General features: G+C 44.6%; 1 protein-coding gene across 3 annotated transcripts in view; it reads right to left on the bottom strand.

Moving 5' to 3' along the window:
* Positions 1-22,552, bottom strand: part of ELP1 (elongator complex protein 1) — an 882,162-nt gene that overhangs the window by 148,131 nt on the left and 711,479 nt on the right. For 2 of the 3 annotated variants that reach the window (XM_033918172.1, XM_033918151.1), the window contains exon 33: positions 1,029-1,156. The exons of the other annotated variant lie outside the window; for it this stretch is intronic. In XM_033918172.1, coding sequence (XP_033774063.1) covers positions 1,029-1,156 — 128 coding nt within the window. The remainder of the gene's footprint in view (positions 1-1,028; positions 1,157-22,552) is intronic. 3 annotated transcript variants of the gene reach the window in all.

The following is a 22,552-nucleotide window of genomic DNA, read 5'->3' as shown; positions in this document are numbered from 1 at the left end:
GCCGATTTCCATTTTAAAGCTGCTACCCATTAGATAAGCCACAGCTTTACTGGAGTACTGTAGCTGAACTTTTAAAAAATTATTCCCCTTAAATACTTCCCTCGTGGACGGCTGCCTCCTCCAATCTTGCTGTGCAGAGCAGGAGCGGTGTTTTCAATCTCAAGCCTGGCCCTGCGCTGCTTCCTGAATGGCTGCCGTTGCGAGAACTGACAGCAGCCATTCAGGAAGTGGCGCAAGGCCAGGCTTGAGATCAAAAAGATTGCTTCTGCCCTGCACAGCAATATTGGAGGAGGCAGCACTGAAATATCCTGAATCAGTCCTTTCACCTTTCCAGATGAAAAGAATATGCAAGAAACATCAATGTAGAGCACGGCATCCAACCGCTGCCTTACACAGTTACTCTCCCTGGAGTTTTTCCAACACGCACTTTTTTATTTTCGTTTTGAGCCACTCTGTGTCAGGAGTCTTTAGCAGCATGTGGTAAGAACTTTTTACTGCCTTCTCACTTCCATTAACTAAATTTGGTTGATAGATACATGCTCTCAAGGTCCTCATTTAAACATGCTTTTTAGTTCACGGCTTTTAGATAACACAATCACGTTCTAGCCTATGAACTCACTTTTATGTACAATTTTTATGTTCAATATTATCACATAGTGGCTGTTTCATATATAAACTCATGTTTGAGTTTTCTAGTTTTTTAAGCTATTTATGGCTTTTTCGTGTATTGGGAGAATCGAATGGGAGATATTGATGATAAGACAGTCAAGCTACCAGACTTCCAACAGCACAGCTGCACCTTTAGATAAGCCGCCCCATTTAAGCAAGCCGCACCTAATACACAGGTTTGTAAAACCCATGTATAAGCCATGGCCTATATATGGGGAAATATGGTACTCACCATTCAGATCAAAATGCAGCACTTTAAAATACTGTTCTTTAAAGAAACTTTTCTCCACTCTTGCTACTTGTGATCTCAGCATGATAACAAAACCCAGCATAATGTCCTTTTGCCTTCAGGGACTTACCCTTCAGTTTTTCCACAGAAGACATGATTTCTCCCAGGGCCTCCAGGAGAGCAACATCTTCCAAGGGACTTCCTTCCTTTAGGCTATACTTCTTACGTTCTGCCTTGCGTCGATTCTTTGAAGTCCTCCTGTAATAGATCAGCAGTGGCTGTGAAATGCTAGGTGGGCTTCTGAATTCAATAGTCCTTTTTTTTTTTAACTTTGTGATCTGATTCAAAACAGGAGTAATTTTCTAAAAAAGGTCAATGCTCCCACATTTTGTGTGACTGGGGGTTGGAATTGATGCAATAAGCATTCATTTTCAACTACCTGATGATTCCCCTCCCCTTCATTTTCTATTCCTTCTCAATTTGCATTTTAGGTCTTGTCAATGAGAATTTTTGGTTAGGGTCATAATGTTTAAAACATTGCTTGTACCCTACAGCTTGCATGGAGTGGATACCATCCTGTTCACAGAAGGAATTATTGATGAACAACTTGAAAAACTGAAGGTAGACAAAGCCATTGGACCAGACGAGATCCATCCTAGAATACTGAGGGAACAGGTGCTGGCAGTTCCTCAAAGATTTGTTTAATAAACCCTTGTAAACAGAAGAGGTTCCACAAGATTGAAGAGCAGCAAATGTGATCCACTATAATGGTGAGAGAGAAGAAACTGGATAACTATAGGCTAGTAAGCTTCATTTTGGTTATTGGAAAAGTAACAGAAGCATTGCTGAAAGAAAGGATAGTGAATTTTCTGGAATCCAAGGCAATATAGTTTTACAATATGATAATGATAAAAAATTTATTTATATCCTGCAGTATCTTGCCAAATAAATCAACTTTCAAACTTTGTGGAGAAAATGTACTTCACTCTAACCAAACCGGATTCATACTGAACCAACCATCCATTCAATAGGCTTTTACATCTTCAATTCTCTATAATTTAGACTACAGGAATTCAATGACCTTTCAGCAGCCTTTGATAACTATTGATAATCTATTAATTCATAGACTTCAATCGATTGGAATCTCAGGAAATGCCTTGGACTGGTTTTCTTCTTTTTTAAATTAATCTTTATTAATTTTTAAAGCTCACAATAAGTGTAACATAATACAATCATTTATACTTTAACAGCACTTAATATATCATCAAATTCTACCTCACATTAAATATCCTCCCTCCCTTGTACCCAATAGTTATTCATAAGCAAAATAAATTATAAAATATAACCACCCCACCCTGGACGTGTATGAACAAAAGGGAAAAATTAATATTTATTCTATGCAGTAATTTCAATCTTTTACAGTATCTTGTTAATGGCTCCCAAATAACCTGAAATTTTTAAAAATTTCCCTGCTGCATGGCAATTATCCTTTCCATTTTGAATATGTGACACAAAGAGTTCCACCAAAAGCTATAATAATAATAATTTTATTCTTATATACCGCCAAAGCCGTAGTAGTTTGAGGCGGTTTACAACAAAGAAGAGCTGGACAATCAGCGAATATAGGTACAATTTAAAGTCATCCAAAAACAGGTGAGCAGGATACAGAGGTAAGGCATAAGAGGACTTAGGTTACAAATCGGTTAAACAGGCTTGTTTTTACTAATTTTCTGAAATTTAGGTAGGATGAGGAACGCAAGATAATATTACCCAGTCAATCATTCAGTTGACCTGCTTGGAAGGCAAGTGTTCTGTTCAGGTATCTTTTGTAACGGCAGGCCTTTAGTGTTGGATGGTTAAACAGATGTACTCTGCGTGTGGGTCTGGATGAACAATCTAAGTTAAAATGGGGAACCAAGTACATGGGGGCCGAATCAAGAATGGATTTGAAACAGAGACAGGCAAATTTGAACAGCACTCTTGCTTCCAGGGGCAGCCAGTTGAGTTTTTGGTAGTAGGGAGTTATGTGTTCCCATTTTTTTAGCCCAAAGATCAATTGGATTGCTGAATTTTGGATGATTCGGAGTCTTTGAATGGTTGATAACTATTGATCATCTATTAATTCATCGACTTAAATCGATTGGAATCTCAGGAAATGCCTTGGACTGGTTTTCTTCTTATTTTTCTGATTGCTCTAACAAGGTTATAACAAAGGAAGGATCATCAGACTCCTACACACAGGAATATGGAGTACCTCAAGGGTCAATACTGTCCCCACTTCTATTCAATATTTTCCTAGCTCTCTTAATGACCTTGAGCCAATCCACTGGATTCACCACCTATGCTTATGCGGATGATATTCAACTGCTTCATCCATTGAACTCTCAAGATCTGATAGATATTCAAGAGGTCAATAAAAAACTGGAACTGGTTAAATGATAACATCCTCTCTCTAAACATCTCTAAATCAAAAGTGATGCTACTGCCCAGTAATAAGACAGAAAATCTAGTCTCCCCTATTTGTCTGAATTCCACAGCAATTCAGTCAGCAACTACAATCAAATTATTCAGTGTGACATTAAGACAACAATTTATCTTATCAACAAATCAGTACAGTAGTTCAAAAGTGTGTCCACAGACTTTGTATGATTCATTCTCTCTCTAATCTCCTTGAAACTTCCTCTTTAAATATCCTTATACAGTCACTAGTCATTTTTTCTTTTGGACTATTGTTAATACCTTATATCAAGGTATAAAGACAAAAAACTCAGATTACAAATAATTCAAAATACAGCTGTTAAACTTTTATTCAAATAAAAAAAATTCAAAGCTCATTGGTTACCCATTTCTCATAGACTGACTTACAAAATTCTACTTCTTTCAAATCCAGAATGATACAATCCCCAGGATTCATTACTCTATATACACCTACAAGATCATGGCGCTCAAGCAATCAAAATCTATTAGCAATTCCATCATATAATACACTGTTTTTCAACCTTTTTACACCTATGGACCGGCAGAAATAAAAGAATTATTCTATGGATCGGCATCTGTCCGTGGACCGGTGGTTGAAGAACACTCGGTTAAGTCGTGGGCCAGACCCCGCCCATCTCTACCCTAGACCCCGCCCCCATAATAGTACTAATTGCACATTGCACATCCCATGCCTCATTTGGAAGCCTTCCCTCTGACGTTGCAACATCAGAGAGAAGGCTTCCGGTTCAGGCGCAGGATGCCCATAGGAACCACTGCCCGTGGCTCTGTGCACCAAATCAGTTAGGAAGAGGGAGCTGGCTCGAAGATAACGCCGCATCAATCACACCGTGGACCGGTGGTTGAAGAACACTGGGCTAAGTCGTGGGCCAGACCCCTCCCATCTTTACCCAATCTCCACCCAAGACCCCGCCCCCATACTAGTACCAATTGCACCTTGCACGTCCTGTGCCTCATCTGGAAGCCTTCCCTCTGACGTTGCAATGTCAGAGAGAAGGCTTCCGGTTCAGGCGCAGGATGCCCGTAGGAGCCACTGCCCTTGGCTTTGTGCACTGAATCAGTTAGGAAGAGGGAGATGGCTCGAAAATAACGCTGCATCGATCGCACCGTGGATCGGCGGTTGAAGAACACTGTTTTGGGCCTGATGCATGTGCTGGCCCTGTGGACGGCAGGAAATTTCTGTGGACCGGCACTGGTCTTTGGACCGGTGGTTGAAGAACACCAATATAGTACATGATACAACAAAAACACCAATTTTCTCATTATGGAACAGTATGCCTATGTATCTTCATGAAGAATCTTCTCTTACCAAATTTAAAAACATTAACCCTGTCTGTATACTTCTGCCATCTTATTAGATTTTAATACCCTTTTTATTGTGTTTTCCTCTTAATGTTTCTCTTTCCTTTCAATTATTGTATTTCTCCCCCCCCCCCCCTTTCCTACTATTTTATTAGTCTGTCTTGGTTATTGTAAACCCCTATTTTTTAGCTTTGTAATCATGCAATCAAATTTGATAAGCGGTATATCAAATTTTTACTAAACTTGAAATGTGATTGAATTCTTTTAATGGGTGACCAGAGAATTGGATCAAGAACATATGCTAGATGTTATTTACTTAGATTTCAGTAAAGCGTTTGACACAGTTCCTCATAGGAGGCTCATGAATAAAACTGGCAGGCTGAAGTTAGGACCCAAAGTGGTGAACTGGATTAGAAACCGAGATCCAAGAGAGTAGTGATTAATGGAATTCACTCAGAGAAAGGAAAGGTGAGTACTGGATTCCCTTCATGGATCAGTGCTGGGGCTGATTTTGTTCAAAATGTTTGTAAGTTGATATTGTTGAAGGGTTAGAAAGTTAAGGTTTGCCTTTTTGTGAATGATACCAAGATTTATAACCGAATGAACATTCTAGAGGAAGAGAAAAGCATTAAAGGATCTGCAAAAATTAGAAGAATTGGAAATTAAAGTTCCATGCAAAGTAGTACAGAGTAATGCACTAGAGGAATAGAAATCCAAGGTAGCCATATGTGCTAGGAGGTGAGAGAATGACATGCACAGACAGGGAAAACCCTTGGGGTGATCGTGTCTAAGGATCTGAAGGCTATGAAATAGTGTGACAAGAAGGATGCTAGGCTATACAGAGAGAGGCATAACCAGCATAAGAAAGGAGGTGTTGATGTCCCTATACAAGTCATTGGTGAGGTTCCACTTGGGGTAAAGTGTTCAGTTTTGAAGGCTGTATCTGGCTAAGGATATAAAAAGACTTGGAAGTGCTCCAGAGAAGATGACAATAATGGTATGGGGACTACGCCAAAAGATGTATGAGAAGAGACTGAAAGATGTGGGTGAGATACCGGTGCCAGAAATGATATTCAATGCTGATGAACCAGAGAAACTAAAACAAATCTGTAACACTGGAAGATATGAGTCAATTTGACAAATTGAACAGTAGCAAATTGCTTGAACTAGAAGGTATATATCCCAGAGTGATGATAGAATTGAAAAATGAACTAGCAGGGCTATTGTTAGAAATTTGTAATTTAGCTTTAAAATCTAGCATGGTACCAGAAGACTGGAGGGTGGTCAACATGATGCCAAATTTTAAAAGGGTTCCAGACTTGATCCAGGAAATTATAGACCGGTGAGTCTGATGTCTGTGTCAAGTGAAATAGTAGACACTACACTTCTCCCTCAGTATTCACGGGGGATAGAGGCAGAGCCGGACAGTGAATTGAGAAAAACCACAAATAGCTTCTCATCCGGCTCTGACCCACCCCCGCCTACCTCCCGCATCCCGGCCTTACCTGGTGGTCTAGTGGGCTTTCGGGGCAGGAGCGATCTTCCTACACTCCTGCCCCATGCAGATCGCCAATAGGAAATGACTGCCATGAGTTCCCGTAGTCTCTCGAGACTACAACGGGAGCTCAAGGCAGCCATTTCCTATTGGCGATCTACATGGGGCAGGAGTGTAGGAAGACCGCTCCTGCCCCGAAAGCCCGCTAGACCACCAGATAAGGCCGGGATGCCGGGAGGAAGGCTGGAGAGGGGCGGGAACGTGCTAAACTATGGGTTTCCCTCCCCCCCCAAAAAAAAAACATCGCAAATATGTGAAATCGCGAGTGTCGAAACCGTGAATGGGGAGGGGGAAGTGTATTATAAAAAACAAAATGACAGATGTGAAAGGAGAAAGCATTCCACATGGCAAAAAGTAGAAAGACAAAAAGTAGAATACATAAATGTTCAAGATTCTATGTCAACTTTATTAATAATCTACTATAATAAAACGCTAAGCACGCATGCGCACTCTTACTGCCGTGTTCCCTGATCTGTAGGTCTGTGGCCGGCAGGAATGTGCATGCGCGCTTAGCTTTGCCAGTGGCCGCCAGACAAATTGGAAACCGCTGGCCTCCCTGCTCTCCACCTCGAGCAGACCTATCCAAGAAAAACGGCACTACCAGCCAAAATTTATTTTTAAGTTAAAAGCCGCTGAGACGCAGGCGGTGATCGTGAGAGAAGCTGCCATGGCACCTTTAAACTTAAAAATAAACTTTGCTGGTTGGTTTGTGAAATATCGAATTATCCCTGCCTTGGGTTTCTTCCCCCTCCCCCTTTGCCGAGTCTCCTTGTCACTCATAATCTAGGGTCTGTGTTCCTAGCCTGCAAAACTGGCAATTTGTAGAAGAAGCCTGGTAATGCCTCGATAAAGCAACAACCTATAATGCATGTTTAAAAAAAACCAAACCAAAAACGACTTAGTTGTTTTGCGAAGTTTATTTTTTAGTTCAAAGCCACCACCACGGCTCCTCTCTCGATCCCCGCCTACATTGGAAGCCTTCTCTGACGCAGGTGCGCCTTGAGAGGGGAGCCGCGGTGGCGGCAGCGGCTTTGAACTAAAAAATAAACTTTGTCCGTCAGCAAAAAACATCCGTGAGAGGTGCAAGCGCAGAGTGCGCTTCACCCCGACATACGACCTCGCCAGCTGTGGACGGTGCCTTTGCTGCTGCGCTTTCTGGTACGTCGTCAAGCCGTGGCTCCTCCCTCTTGTCCCCACCCCTCTCCTTCATGGCTGCGGAAGAGAATGGATTGTGGGGCTTGGTGGAAATGTTTGTGTCTGGGTTGCAGGATGGTAAAACTGCGGAGCTGGCAACAGGTACACATGCATGCGTTTCTTCCCTCTCCCGGCCAAGACCCTTTAGATTAATGGCGGGCCTGATTATGTTTAAATTTGTTTTATTATTTCCAATAAACAACAAACATGAAATACAAGTCATAACAAAGTGCAAAACCTTGATAATGATCCCTCCTCCCATTCCCCCCCCCCCCAGGGAACAGCCACTGTTAAACTCGCCTGTTAAACTCAGCAAGGTGCCCCAGATGTGCAGCTGCCAGAGCAACTCTTGGACACATGTTTCTGTTATGCCCCGGTATTCAAGCCTACTGGCGGCGTATAGGACGTACAATACAGTCTCTATGGAATTGCTCCTGGACACGGACTTCGACTTTTCTCTTTACATTGAAATTCTCCTTGGACCCGGTAACACCTGGGGTGAATGCATTTGTACAAAGAGCTATCCTGGTGGGCATAAAGACTATTTTACAATGCTGGTTGTCCCCACACACGCCTTCTGTATCACAATGGCGGACTCAGATGATTTATTGGGCTGGTTATGAAAGACAAGATATTCTAGACATACACTCTAAGAGAGGGGTCCAGTATCTTCGATGCTGGAGACCCTTTTGTTTAACTCTGTCTCCCGCAGCGAAAGCTCGATTATTGGGGCGGGCCTGATTATAAGGGAAGACTTTTGCACTTAAGTTGCGGAGGGAAATGCTGCTGCACATGGAGGGGGAAGGAATGCTGCTGCACAGGGAAATGGGGTGGAGGAAGGGAAATTCTGCTGCACAGAAAAATGGAGGGGGAGGGAATGCTGCTGCACAGGGAACTGGGGGGAGGGAAATGGAGGGGGGAGGGGATGCTTCTGCGACTGCTGCACAGGTAAGTGGGGGGGGGAGAGAAATGCTGCTGCATAGGGGGCAGGGAGAGAGACAGATAGAAAGAAAGACAGACAGCGGGAGGGAGACAGAAAGAAAAGAAGAAAGACACAGGGGCAGGGAGAGAGACAGACAGAAAGAAAGACAGACATATATTCTAGCACCCGTTAATATAATGGGTTTAAAGACTAGTAATAATAATAATAACAGTTTATATATAGCAGGACCGTGAAGTTCTATGCGGTTTACAATAATTAAAAGATGCTACAAATTGAGTGGAATTAACAAAGTTAAAAGCTAGTGATTAACAGCTCTAGGGATCAGTTATTGTGGAATAAGATTGTACGGATCAGTTGTCTAAATATTTCAGGAACAGATATGTTTTTAGGCATTTCCTAAATTCCCCATAAATAGTAGGCGTAAGCAATTGTTCCAGCTCTTTACCCCATAATGCTGCCTGATGTGAGAAAAGATGTTGATGATGTATTTTAAATTTACATCCTCTAACCAGAGGAGAAACAAAGTTCAAGTGTGAGCTTCTCTTATGTCTGTTGGCTGAAAACGGGAAAAGGTCAGTTATATATTTAGGGGCTAAACCGAATAGTACCTTAAAGCAAAAACAACCAAACTTAAACTTTACATATGCTTCCATTGGCAGCCAATGCAGTAGTCAGTAGGAAGGTGTTACATGATCGAACTTCTTCAACCCGAAAATTAGTTTGACCGCTGCATTTTGCACTAGTTGTAATTGCCGCATATTCTTCTGGGAAATTGCCAAATAAGCGATATTACAGTAATCAAGTTGACTCAGTAAGAGGGATTATACCAGAATTCTAAATGACGACACATCAAAATATGCTAATGGACCAAAGCTTCCAGAGAGTGAAAAAACCCTTTCTGATTAAGGAGTCCACCTGGTCTTTCATGGTTAGGCTCTGGTCCAGTGTTACACCCAATACCTTCATAGTAGATTGAATAGGATAACTAAGTTTATTGATGCAGTGATGTTTTGGTATCAAGCGGGTGTGGCGAAGCTAAAAAAAAATTTATTTTTTCTGAATTAAGTTTCAGTCTGAATTAATACACTGTTGAAAATGTCAAAGTCCCATCAGAGTGCAATCAAAATCATATAAGCATGTATTAATGAGACAAAGCCAACAAATGGATAAAGGTCAGTTGGTTGATATTTAGTATCTGGATTTTCAAAAGGCATTTGACAAAGTACCCCATGAAAGACTTCTGAGGAAATTAGAAAGTCATGGGGATAGGCGGTAATGTCTTATTATGGCTTAAGAACTGGTTGAAATGGTCAATATTCTCAATGGAGAAGGGTAAGTAGTGGGGTTCCCCAGGGGTCTGTGCTGAGAGCGCTGCTTTTAATATATTTATCAATGATCTAGAGATTGAAATAGCCAGTGGGATAATAAAATTTGCTGACACAAAGTTGTTCAAAATTGTTAAATTGCAAGAGGATTGTGAAAAATTGCAAGAGAACCTTGAGAGACTGAGCATCAAAATACTACTACTACTATTTATTATTTCTATAGTGCTACCAGATGAATGCAGTGCTGTGTATTAAACATGCAAGAGATGGTCCATGCATTGAAGGAGCTTACAATCTAAATTATGATAGACACACAGGACAAAAGGTGGCTCAATATATGGTGTTCATGAAGGGACATACAAAGGATCAAAGTAGAGAGGGTAGGGGGCTATAGAGAGAATGAGAAACAGATATAGTATATTACAAGTTGGAAGTAATAGGACTTAAAATGCAGCTTAAAAAAAGTGGGCTTTGAACCTGTATGTGAATATTGCCAGAGATGGAGCCTGGCATACTGATTTAGGCAGGTTATTCCAGGCATATGGCACATCAATGCAGAAGGGGCAGAGTCGTGAGTTGGCAGTAGAAGAGAAGGGTATAGACAAGAGAGACTTACCCGAAGAATGGAGTTCCCAGGGCAGGGTACAGGGAGAGATAAGAGAGGAGAAATATTGAGGAGCTGCAGAGTGGATACCCTTGTAGGTCAGTAAGAGGAGTTTGAACTGTATAAGAAAATGGACAGGGAGACAATAAAGCGACTTTAGGAAAGGAGTAAAATGAACATAATGACTGGCAGAATACAAGGTGCGTAGTATAATTCTGAACAGACTAAAGGGGGGAGTGGGTTAGTGGGAGACCCACGAAAAGCACATTGCGGTAATCCAAGCGAGAGGTGACGAGGGTGTGGATAATGGTCTTGGCAGTGTGCTCAGAAAGGAAACTCCAGATTTTAGCGAGGTTGTATAGAAAGAAGTGACAAATTTTGGTGATTTGTTGGATATGCGAAGAGAAGGACAGAGATGAGTCAAAGATGACCCCAAGGTTGCGAGCCAACAAGACAGGGAGAATGAGAACAATATCTATCAAAATAGTGTAGGGAGAGGAGAGGCAGGTTTAGGAGGAAAGATAAGGCGTTCTGTTTTGGCCATGTTTAACTTTAGATGGTGGGGAGACATCCATATAGCGATGTCAAGACAGTCAGGCAGAGACTTTGCCCTGGAATGCCATAGAAATTTCAGGCACAAAGAGATAGATTTATGAGTTGTCAGCATAGAGATAGTACTGGAAGCCATGGGAGGAGATCAGAGATCTAAGGGAAGAACTGTAGATGGATAAAAGAAGAGGTCCCATGACAGAGCCCTGACCGATAGCAGAATGGCAGCAGAGGAAGTTCCTCCAGAGCACATGCTAAAAGTGCGATGGGAAAGGTAGGAAGAAAACCATGAGATAACAGAGCCCTAAAATCCAAGTGAGGATAGCGTATCCATGAGTAAGTGGTGATCTACAATGTCAAACACCACAGATAGATCAAGGAGAATGAGAATGGAGTAGTGGCCTTTGGATATGGCAAGGAGCAGGTCATTGGAGACTCTAGCAAGGGCAGTTTCCATAGAATGGAGAGGATGAAAGCACAATTGAAGGGGGGGGGGGTCAAGAAATAGAATGTTAGGAATTATTAGGAAAGGAATGGAAAACAAAAATTAAAATGTTATAATGCTTTTGTATCACTCTTTGATATGGCTGCACCTCGAATACAGTGTGCAATTCTGGTCACCATATCTCAAAACAGATATTGCAGAATTAGAAAATGTACAGAGAAGAGAGATGAAAATGATAAAATGGATAGGATGACTTCCCTAAGATGAACGACTAAAGCAGCGAGGACCCTTCAGCTTGGAGAAGAGATGGCTTAGAGGAGATTTTTATATATAATTTGATTGATATCTCGCTTTTACTATCCAAAAAGGTCGATCGCAAAGGCAATGCGAATTGATCACGGAGCCCATCCCGGGCTCCGTGATAGACTCGCGTTGCCTTCGCGTTCTCCCTGCTTCCTGACACCGTAAACAGGACAGTAGAAATGCTGGACCCACCAGCCTCCTCCACCCCCAGTCAATTCTGACATCGGAGAGGAAGTTCCGGGCTGTTTACAAAACTAAAATCAATAAAATATACGAGGGCCATTTTTAAAGTAAGAATCGTTTACATATATTAACAACCTAAGTAAGCATTTTGGACTGGAGCATGACAGGAACAAGTCTAGACTTGTCTGTAACCCTGCCTATCAGTGCCAAGCTTTTCAGTGCATCAGACAATTTCACAGAGGTATTTCATTAATCATATCTATCATGTCAATTGTGAGGTGTGATCGGTGCAGTGGCGTACCTAGCATATGTGACATCCGGGGCCCATCATTTTTTAGCACCACCCCCCCTATCTGTACGAAAAATATGATTTTTAGTAACAAGCCACACGTCACACATGAGTACCTAGGAAAAGGCAGCATCTTACATATGCAGTGAGCAGAACATCAATACACCCATTGTAAAACTAAACAAGCCAGACTAGTACAGATCAATCCTACACCGTCAATCCTAACAGAAAACCATGTCTTTCGAACACACAGAACACAGAAAACACTTTTGCCTAGTATGGAATATGTAATCACAACTTAACCCCTCCCCCTTTTACAAAACTGTAGTGTGGATTTTAGCCACAGTGGTAACAGCTCTGATGCTCATAGAATTCTGGGCATCAGAGCTGCTACTACCACGGCTGGTGCTAAAAAACGTTCCACAGTTTTGTAAAAGGGGGGATAAAATAGAAATACATAGACAAAGGTTAAATTGAACCAGCAAGAAGCTGGACTCTGCATACAATGCAACACCACAGAAACAATGACACATGTCTCCTAAAGCAATAAATAAATAGAAAATTTTTTTCTACCTTTGTCTTCTCTGGTTTCTGTTTTCCTCATCTTCTTGTTACTCTCTTCCTTCCATCCACTGTCTGCCATCTCTCTGCCCCTATATGGCATCTTCTCTCCTTCTACGCCCCTTCCAGAAACTGTATGCCTCCCCCTTCCATCTCTCCTTTCACCCCCATTGGTCTGGCATCTCTCTCCTCTCCTTCCCTCTCCCACACCTCTCTTCTGCAATCCCTTTCTTCCCTCATTTTTCTTTTCAATTTATTTTCTGCATCCATCTAGATTACGTTCTTACTACCCTCTCATCAATTTCCTTTTTTACTTCTACCTACAGCTCGCCACTTCTAGTATTTCCCTAATTCAATCCTTTCCCCCATCATGTGCCCTTCTTTTATTTATCCTCCCCTTCCATCATCTGCCCTCTTCTCTCCCCCCCACTTCCATCATCTGCCCCTTCTCTCTCTTTCCCCCCACTTCCATCATCTGCCCTCTTCTCTCTCCTTCTCTCCACTTCCATCATCTGCCCCTTCTCTTTCCCCCTCCTTCCATCATCTGCCCTCTTCTCTCTCCCCACTTCCATCATCTGCCCCTTCTCTCTTTCCCCCCACTTCCATCATCTGCCCTCTTCTCTCGCCTTCTCTCCACTTCCATCATCTGCCCCTTCTCTCTCTTCCCCCTCCTTCCATCAGCTGCCCTCTTCTCTCCCCAGTTCCATCATCTGCCCCTTCTCCCCACTTCCATCATCTGCCCCTTCTCTCTCTTTCCCCCCCACTTCCATCAGCATCTGCCCCCTTTCGCTCCCTACAACCCAATTCCATGCAGTATCGTTTTCCCTTGGCTCTTTCCCTGCAATTCCTTCAGCATCTGCCCCTTTCTCTCCCTCCACCACACATCCATACCACCCTGACCCCCTTGTCACCCTTCAGCATGATTCCATATCACCCTGACCCCCCCCTGTCACCCTTTACCAGGTTTCCATAGCACCCTGACCCCCCTTTGTCACCCTTCACCATGTTTCCATAGCACCCTGACCCCCCTTTGTCACCCTTCACCATGTTTCCATAGCACCCTGACCCCCCTTTGTCACCCTTCACCATGTTTCCATAGCACCCTGACCCCCCTTTATCACCCTTCACCATGTTTCCATAGCACCCTGACCCCCCTTTGTCACCCTTCACCATGTTTCCATAGCACCCTGACCCCCCTTTGTCACCCTTCACCATGTTTCCATAGCACCCTGACCCCCCTTTGTCACCCTTCACCATGTTTCCATAGCACCCTGACCCCCTTTACCATGTTTCCATAGCACCCTGACCCCCCTTTGTCACCCTTTACCATGTTTCCATAGCACCCTGACCCCCCTTTGTCACCCTTCACCATGTTTTCATAGCACCCTGACCCCCCTTTGTCATCCTTCACCATGTTTCCATAGCACCCTGACCCCCCCTTTGTCACCCTTCTCCATGCTTCCATAGCACCCTGACCCCCCTTTGTCACCCTTCTCCATGCTTCCATAGCACCCTGACCCCTTTTGTCACCCTTTACCATGTTTCCATAGCACCCTGACCCCCCTTTATCACCCTTTACCATGTTTCCATAGCACCCTTACCCCCTTTTGTCACCATTTACCATGTTTCCATAGCACCCTGACCCCCCCTTTGTCACCCTCCACACTCTTTCATGCCACCCTGACCTCCTTTCTTTCTCCGTCCCAAAAATCCCGCGATAACTGCTTCTGCTCCGATGGAAGAGGTAAGTGATGTCGGAGGGGGCTGGGCCGGCAGACGCAGTTAGTTGCGGCAAGATCCCGCGATGACAGCGGCTGCCGGTCCCCGCCCCCCCCTCACCGATGTCACTTATCTCTTCCCAGTCATCGCGGGACCTTCTTCATTTCAGCACTGCTGCCAACTCTGCTCTAAGGAGGGCAGCCGCGCTGAAGTTCATTTTGAAGCAGCGAGGGAGTTTCCGGATCCGGCAGGCTGTGCACCCCCTTGGAGTGTGCACCTGGGGCGGACCTTCCCCCCCTTGGTACGCCACTGGATCGGTGATTCATTTTTTAAATGCAAAGAACATTTACCCAGCTGAAATTCATTGACAGCTAATTGACGTGTATGGTGAAGGTGTAATGAATGAGGCAAATGTACAGAAATGGTGTTGGTTGTTTAACGAAAGGATAACTAACGTGCACAATGAAGCAAGATCCGAACGCCTGTCTGTCATCACTAAAGAATTGAAAACTGCAACGGTGTTTTGGGACTGGAAAAGCATTCTCCTGATTATTTTCTGCCTCAAGGAGAATCCATAAATGCACAAAAGTACCGCAGAACCTTAAAAAAGTTAGGAACATAAGAATTGCCGCTGCTGGGTCAGACCAGTGGTCCATTGTGCCCAGCAGTCCGCTCATGTGGCGGCCCTCTGGTTAAAGACCAGCGCCCTAACTGACACTAGTCCTACCTGCGCATGTTCCGGTTCAGCAGGAACTTGCCTAACTTTGTCTTGAATCCCTGGAGGGTGTTTTCCCCTATGACAGACTCTGGAAGAGCGTTCCAGTTTTCCACTACTCTCTGGGTGAAGAAGTACTTCCTTACATTTGTACGGAATCTATCCCCTTTCAACTTTAGAGAGTGACCTCTCATTTTCCACACCTTGGAGAGGATGAACAACCTGTCCTTATCTACTAAGTCTATACCATTCAGTACCTTGAACATAAACAATGCCTCTGCTGGGTCACACAGCGGCCCAACAGGTCCAGGACCTGTGCAGTAATCCTCTATCTATACCCCTTTATCCCCTTTTCCAGCAGGAAATTGTCCAATCCTTTCTTGAACCCCAGTACAGTACTCTGCCCTATTATGCTCTCTGGAAGCGCATTCCAGGTGTCCACCACACGTTGGGTAAAGAAGAACTTCCTAGAATTTGTTTTGAATCTGTCCCCTTTCAACTTTTCTGAATGCCCTCTTGTTCTTTTATTATTCGAAAGTTTGAAGAATCTGTCCCTCTCTACTCTCTCTATGCCCTTCATGATCTTGTAAGTCTCTATCATATCCCCTCTAAAAGTCTCCTCTTCTCCAGGGAAAAGAGACTCAGTTTCTCCATTCTCTTAGCATATGAAAGGTTTATCAGATGCGTCGCTCTCCTCTGAACCCTCTCGAGTAATGCCATGTTCTTCTTAAGGTACGGCGACCAATATTGGACGCAGTACTCCAGATGTGGACGCACCATCGCCCGATACAATGGCAGGATAACTTCTTTCGTTCTGGTTGTAATACCTTTCTTGATTATGCCTAGCATTCTGTTTGCTTTCTTAGCGGCTGCTGCACACTGTGCCGTCGGCTTCACTGTCATGTCCACCATTATCCCCAAGTCCCTTTCTTGGGTACTTTCATTTAATAACATCCCTCCCATCGTATAGTTGTACCTCGGGTTTCTGTTTCCCATATGTAATACTTTACATTTCTCAACGTTGAACTTCATCTGCCATCTCGTCGCCCATTCCCCTAGTTTGTTCAAGTCCCTTTGCAATTCTTCGCAGTCCTCTTTAGTCCGAGCTCCACTAAATAGTTTGGTGTTGTCTGCAAATTTTATTATTTTGCACTTCGTCCCTGTTTCTAGATCATTTATGAATATATAAAATAGCAGCAGCCCAAGAGCCGAGCCCTGTGGGACTACACTCTTGACCCTCCTCCAGTCCGAGTAGTGGCCCTTCACTCCTACCTTCTGTTTCCTATCCGCCAATCAGTTTCTGATCCATCTATGTACGTCTCCTTCCACCCCATGGTTCTTCAGTTTCCGGAGTAGGCGTTCATGCGACACCTTGTCAAAGGCTTTTTGGAAATCTAGATATATGATGTCTATGGGGTCTCCTTTGTCTATCCATTTGTTAATTCCTTCGAAGAAGTGCAATAAGTTCGTTAGGTACGATCTCCCCTTGAATGTTTCGGATCATGTCCCCTCTCAATCTCCTCTGCTCGAGGGAGAAGAGGCCCAGTTTCTCTAGTCTTTCGCTGTACGGCAACTCTCCCATCATCCCAACTCGTAACAATCTTAGTTGCTCTTATTTGGACCCTTTTGAGTAGTACTGTGTCCTTTTTCATGTACGGTGACCAGTGCTGGATGCAGTACTCCAGGTGAGGATGCACCATGGCCTGGTACAGTGGCATGATAACCTTCTCTGATCTGTTCGTGATCCCCTTCTTTATCATTCCTAGCATTCTGTTCGTCCTTTTCGCCGCCGCCACACATTGGGTGGACGGCTTCATCGACTTATCGATCAGAACTCCCAAGTCTCTTTCCTGGGAGGTCTCTCCAAGTACTGCCCCGGACATCCTGTATTCGTGCATGAGATTTTTGTTACCGACATGCATCATTTTACACTTATCCACATTGAACCTCATCTGCCATATTGATGCCCATTCCTCGAGCCTGATTATGTCACGTTGCAGATCTTCACAATCCCCCTGGTAAGCTATATAGAACGGATGGTGAGGTGAGTATGTCTGCTGTATGATAACGTGCGTCCTCATATTGCTCAAAACACAGCAGAAATGTTGCAGAAGTTTCAGTGCTTTAATGTGCATGTTGTTCTACCTTCATTAAACAATCAACACCATAGATTCCATAATGTTGGTGAGCCCAGCTGGATCCGTCTGAACTGAGCTCCTGTCCCCGGGCCTCATCTGTCCTTAATTTACCCTTACTATATATATTTTTTGGATCTCTATTGGTTACTCTTTTTATTTATACGGACAAATATTTACATTGATCTGGAGAAATAATGAGCGCTAAACATTCTCAGAGAGAAAAATCTCATTAGCAGACTGACAACATAGCTAATCCAACTGCCAAAGCTGCTTTGTTCCATTCACCTAAATTTGTACAGGTGACAGCAGCAGTTGTGTGAGCTTTGAAGCCCCGATTTACTTACCTCTCTGAACAGCTCTCTGGAATTAATACTTTGTTATCTGAACTTTTCTGCCTTACTGGAGAGCTAGAAGTACGTATAGCTACAGCTGAGTCTTTAACAGCCCTGAAGAGCAACTCCGTTCACAGGAAGCTAAATTAGATGATCTTGAAAATCACTCCTGCAGGGATAATGTCCGCATTGTAGGTATACCGGAGTCAATTTCAGACACTTGTTTATTGTCACAGTTGGAGGAATGGCTGCGCACAAAACTGTCACTTCCATCAGGCATTGGACCTCTTCACTTTGAACCAGTTTATCAGATAGGTCGTAAACTTGATGATAATCAACAACAACGGCCACATATTGTAATAGCAAAGATACATAATTATGCACACAAAGTAGCTCTGTTCAACAATATCGCCTAGACTTGGTAACTTTTAAAGGAAGCTACGTTAGACTGTTTCAAGATTACTATGCCTCACTGTCAGAAAAGCGCTGACAATTTTTCTCAATTTGTAATGGTCTGGTACAGAGGAAAATGCGTTTTATGCTGATGTATCCTGCAATACTGAAAATATTTACTAACACTGGCTGAAGTTCTTTGCATCTGCTTCAGAGACTGGAGATTATCTGCGACTATTATCACTGGCTGCTTCTGCACCCTGAATATTACTTCAGTGATTCAGATTGGACAAGCTGTCCCTCTACTTTGAATGACTATGGTCTCCGTGAAGATTTGGACTCATACAAGATGAGATTTACTTTTAATGGATGGGGTTTTGTTTGAATGAATGGTTTTCTTGTATGTTTGTCTCAGATATTTATGTTCAAATCTATTTTATTAAGCAACAGTAAATACAACAGCAATAACAACCATGGTATGCATTTTCATCAAACACCCGCGGAGGACTGGACTCTTATGTCCTCCCCGGAACCACCATACCCCCCCCCAACAAAGAAGCCCCTACCCCCCCACCCACCCCTCCCCCTCCCCCCACAGATACAGAAAAACTCGTAAGCAGGGAACAGCAGAGACACCCATAAGCACAGTTTCAGAGGTGGAGTCTATTCAAGACCTGGCTACGACTCTCAGGAGTCAAAATGTTCAAATATGGAGTCCAAGTGTAAACAAAGTCTCTGCTCCGGCGTCGAGAAGAACGAGCCAAACGGGCCTCCCAACCCATAAGTTCATGGAGGCGATTCCTCCAGTACCAGAATGAAGGTGGTTCAGAAGACAGCCAGCAACACAAGATACATTTCTTCCCTAAAATAAAACATTTACTAAGAAATAATTTTTCATTAGAATTGTACATATGCAAGAATGAAAAATGGGCAAACAGCATAGACTGCACGGATACTGGCACAGGGGTCCGCAACAAGCCCTGTAAAAAGGAGGCCATCTCCGTCCAGAAGGTCTGAATCCCTTCACAACTCCAAAGACCATGAAAGTAAGAATTTACCTCCACCGAACAGCGGATACATAACTGAGTATCAATACAACCCATATGGTAAGCCTGACTCTGGGAAGTGTAGGCCCGCAGGACAGTTCGAAAGTGACATTCACGTAGCTCAGCACTATGTACCAAGCCCGCAGTTCGATTCAGGGTTTGTAACAAGAAATTATCCCCCAAGTCCCTACCCAAGTCCCTCTGCCATGCCTCCAAAATACTAGGGAAAACCCTAGGCGGGCTAAGAGCCAGAATCCGGCCATGCAAAGCAGATATAGAGACCCTAGTATCAGGATCCGCAGCCAAAAAAGTACAGAGCTGGGTCCCAAAATCCCCCTGCAGGGAAGTCCCCTGAAGGGAAGCCACATAGTGACTGAATTGACAATAAGCAAATGGAAGGCCAATCTCAGGGACCCCCCTCCCCACCAACTCAGCATAAGGTAAGAGAGACCCATCATCCCGCAGAACATGCCACAACTGTTCCACCCCCCGCGCCCTCCAGCGACCGAACACAGAAGGTCCAACCCCCGGAGGGAAAGCTAAATTCCCCGCCAACGGTAGAAATACACTAGAATGAGAGTCCTGATTCCACAACCGAAGGATTTGGTGCCACACCGTCCACAAGGACCGAAACAAAATACTACGCTTACAGGGTCTCGGCAATTTAGACAACAGGGCATGGAGGAGATACAGGAGATGAAGAGGATAGAAATGATCCTGCTCCAGAGAGAGATTCGTATAAAAAGAGGTACCCAACACCCAATCACTAAGATGACGAAGCAAACAGGCCTGGTTATAAACCCTGATGTCAGGCACCCACAAACCACCCCCGTGGGCAGGCCCCACCAACAGGGACCATTTCAGTTTAGGTCTACGTCCACCCCAACAAAACCGGATCAATAGGGAGGTAAGGGACCGAATATCCTTCTGCAACAAAGAAAGGGGAAGAGTCTGAAGAACGTAAAGCCACCTCGGGAAAACAACCATACGAAATAAATGAATTCTCCCCAACAGAGACAGCGGCAACGCCTGCCATTTGGCTAGCAACAGTTTAGTATCCGCCAGGAGTTTATCTATGTTAAGACGATACAGTTGGGCCACATCCATCGTCAGCTTAACCCCCAGATATCTAAAAGAGGTATCAGCCCAGCGCAACGGGAAACTATCCCCCCACAACCGCTGAAGATGAACCGAGGAAGCCAGCGCCTCAGATTTCGCAAAATTCAAGGCAAAGCCAGAGAAATCTCCGTATTCCCAAAGACTTTCCAACAATACGGGCAAGGAATGCTGCGGGTCCGTTAAAAAGACCAAGAGATCATCTGCAAACGCCGCCAGTTTAAAATGTGAATCACCCAGGACCAATCCCCGAATCTCCGCATTTGCCTGAATCTCCCGAAGTAGAGGATCTAAAGATAGCACAAAAAGGAGCGGTGACAAGGGACAGCCCTGGCGTGTCCCCCGGCCAATAGGAAAAAAACACGAGCAAGTCCCATTAACTAAAATCCGCGCCTCTGGATCACTATACAGTGCCTGGATTGCACCAAAGAAGAAGGGGCCCAAACCGTACGTCCTCAGCACCGCAAAAAGGTAACCCCACCGCACCTTATTGAAGGCCTTCTCTGCATCAAAACTGATGAGCATGGCGGGGCTACCGTCCTGTCCCACCCGTTCTAACGCCAACAAGATGCGCCGGATATTCTTCGCCACCGGCCTATCCCGCACAAACCCCACCTGAGAGTCTGAGATCACCGATGGCAAAACACGTGCCAGGCGGTTAGCCAAAAGTTTAGCCAAAAGCTTCGCCTCATAATTCAACAATGATAGGATGATACGATTCTGGCAAAAGAGGGTCCTTACCAGGCTTCGGGAGAACTACAATAGACGCTAGATTTACGTAGCGAGGAAGAAAGCCCTTAGCAACACTCAGATTATAAACCTCAGCCAGTACTGGCGCTACGTCCGTCACCAACATCTTGTAGAACTCACTCCGAAACCCATCCGGGCCCGGCGCCTTGCCCAACGAACTGACCCCAATCACCCCCTCCACCTCCTCTGCGGTGATAGGAAGATCCAAAACGGCTGCATCCCGCTGAGATAAACAAGGCAAATCGAGGCTGTCAAGATAAACTTGCCCATCCAAAAGCTCGGGGCCTGGATCTGTATACACCTCAGTAAAGAACTCCCGAAACAATTCACAAATCTCCTCCGACCGATGATGCAGCACCCCAGAGGAGCCCCGAAGAGTCGTTATGTTCTCAGGTCCACCCCTTGGACGCGCCAGGCGGGCCAACAATCGACTACTCTTATTCGCAAACCGAAATAAAGAAAACTTAAAGTACTCCCTCGTCCGCAAAGCCCGAAGATGCAACAATTCATTCAGTTCCTGCTGGACCTCTAAAAGCTGCGCCCGAAGCTGGAAGGAGGGCGCCCTGCCATACTGGCGTCTCAACACAGTCGCCTTCCGCTCCAAAGCCAGAATTAGCCTATGCTTCCGCTTCGACTCCCTGGCCACATAAGAGATGACATCTCCCTGCAAGACAGCTTTAGCCGTCTCCCAGTAGAGAATGGGATCATCCCGATGCTGCTGATTGTTAACCTGAAAATCACGCCAGCACTGTATCAAAAACTCGTGAAAACGGGTATCCCTATACAGGTAGCAGGGAAACCGCCAGGACCCTCTGTTGTTCAAAGAGTCTCCCCAAGATCACCGAAATCCCACCCAAGCGTGGTCAGATATTTCAATGGGTCCCATTTCAACCCCCATTACCCGGGGAAGCAGCACGCGAAAAATGAGAATAAAATCAATTCGTGAAAGCGTCCCGTGCGCCCTGGACAAGTGGGAGTAATCCCTCTTCAACGGGTGTAGCACCCGCCACACGTCAAGCAACCCCAAGGTAGATTCCAAAAGTTGACCACCCGTATAAAGCTTGGAGGTCTCTCTACCCGACGAAGCAGAGCGATCCAGCTTCGGGTCCGGTACCTCATTAAAGTCCCCACCCACCAGCATCGGAACATCTCCAAACTGTAAGAGATGATTGCAGAGCCCCTTAAAAAACCTGGCCGAAGGATTATTAGGAGCGTAAACATTGCAGAGCAAAAGAGGCCGATTCTCAAGTAACACTAAGGCAACTATATAACGCCCACTAGGGTCGCGGAACACCTTCTGGGTGAGTAAACGAAGGCCCTTACGGAACAAAATAATAACACCTCCCTTTCCCCCCACAGCGGGCGCCTCCAAATAGGAACCCACCCACCAGGTACAGAGCTTGGCATGCTCCACTGAGGATAAACGGGTCTCCTGTAAAAAGGCAATAGAGGTTTTAGATCGATTTAAACGCTGCAATATTTTGGAACGCTTAATAGGGGAGTGAATCCCCCCAACATTCCAAGAAGTTAGAGTGTATTCCAGAGTAAACCTCTCAATAGCCCAGTCACACAAAAAGAAAGAACCAGTATAGTACCAGAGAAGCGTCCCAGCCACCGCTTCCCCGGCTTCTCGCCCCCACTCGCCCCAAGAATCAAGCCATACCCCTGCCTCCAAGTCAAACTCCTAACATAGTGA

This window comes from Geotrypetes seraphini, chromosome 1, assembly GCF_902459505.1.
Source record: "Geotrypetes seraphini chromosome 1, aGeoSer1.1, whole genome shotgun sequence".
NCBI lineage: Eukaryota > Metazoa > Chordata > Amphibia > Gymnophiona > Dermophiidae > Geotrypetes > Geotrypetes seraphini.
This window is presented reverse-complemented; position numbering and strand designations above follow the sequence as displayed.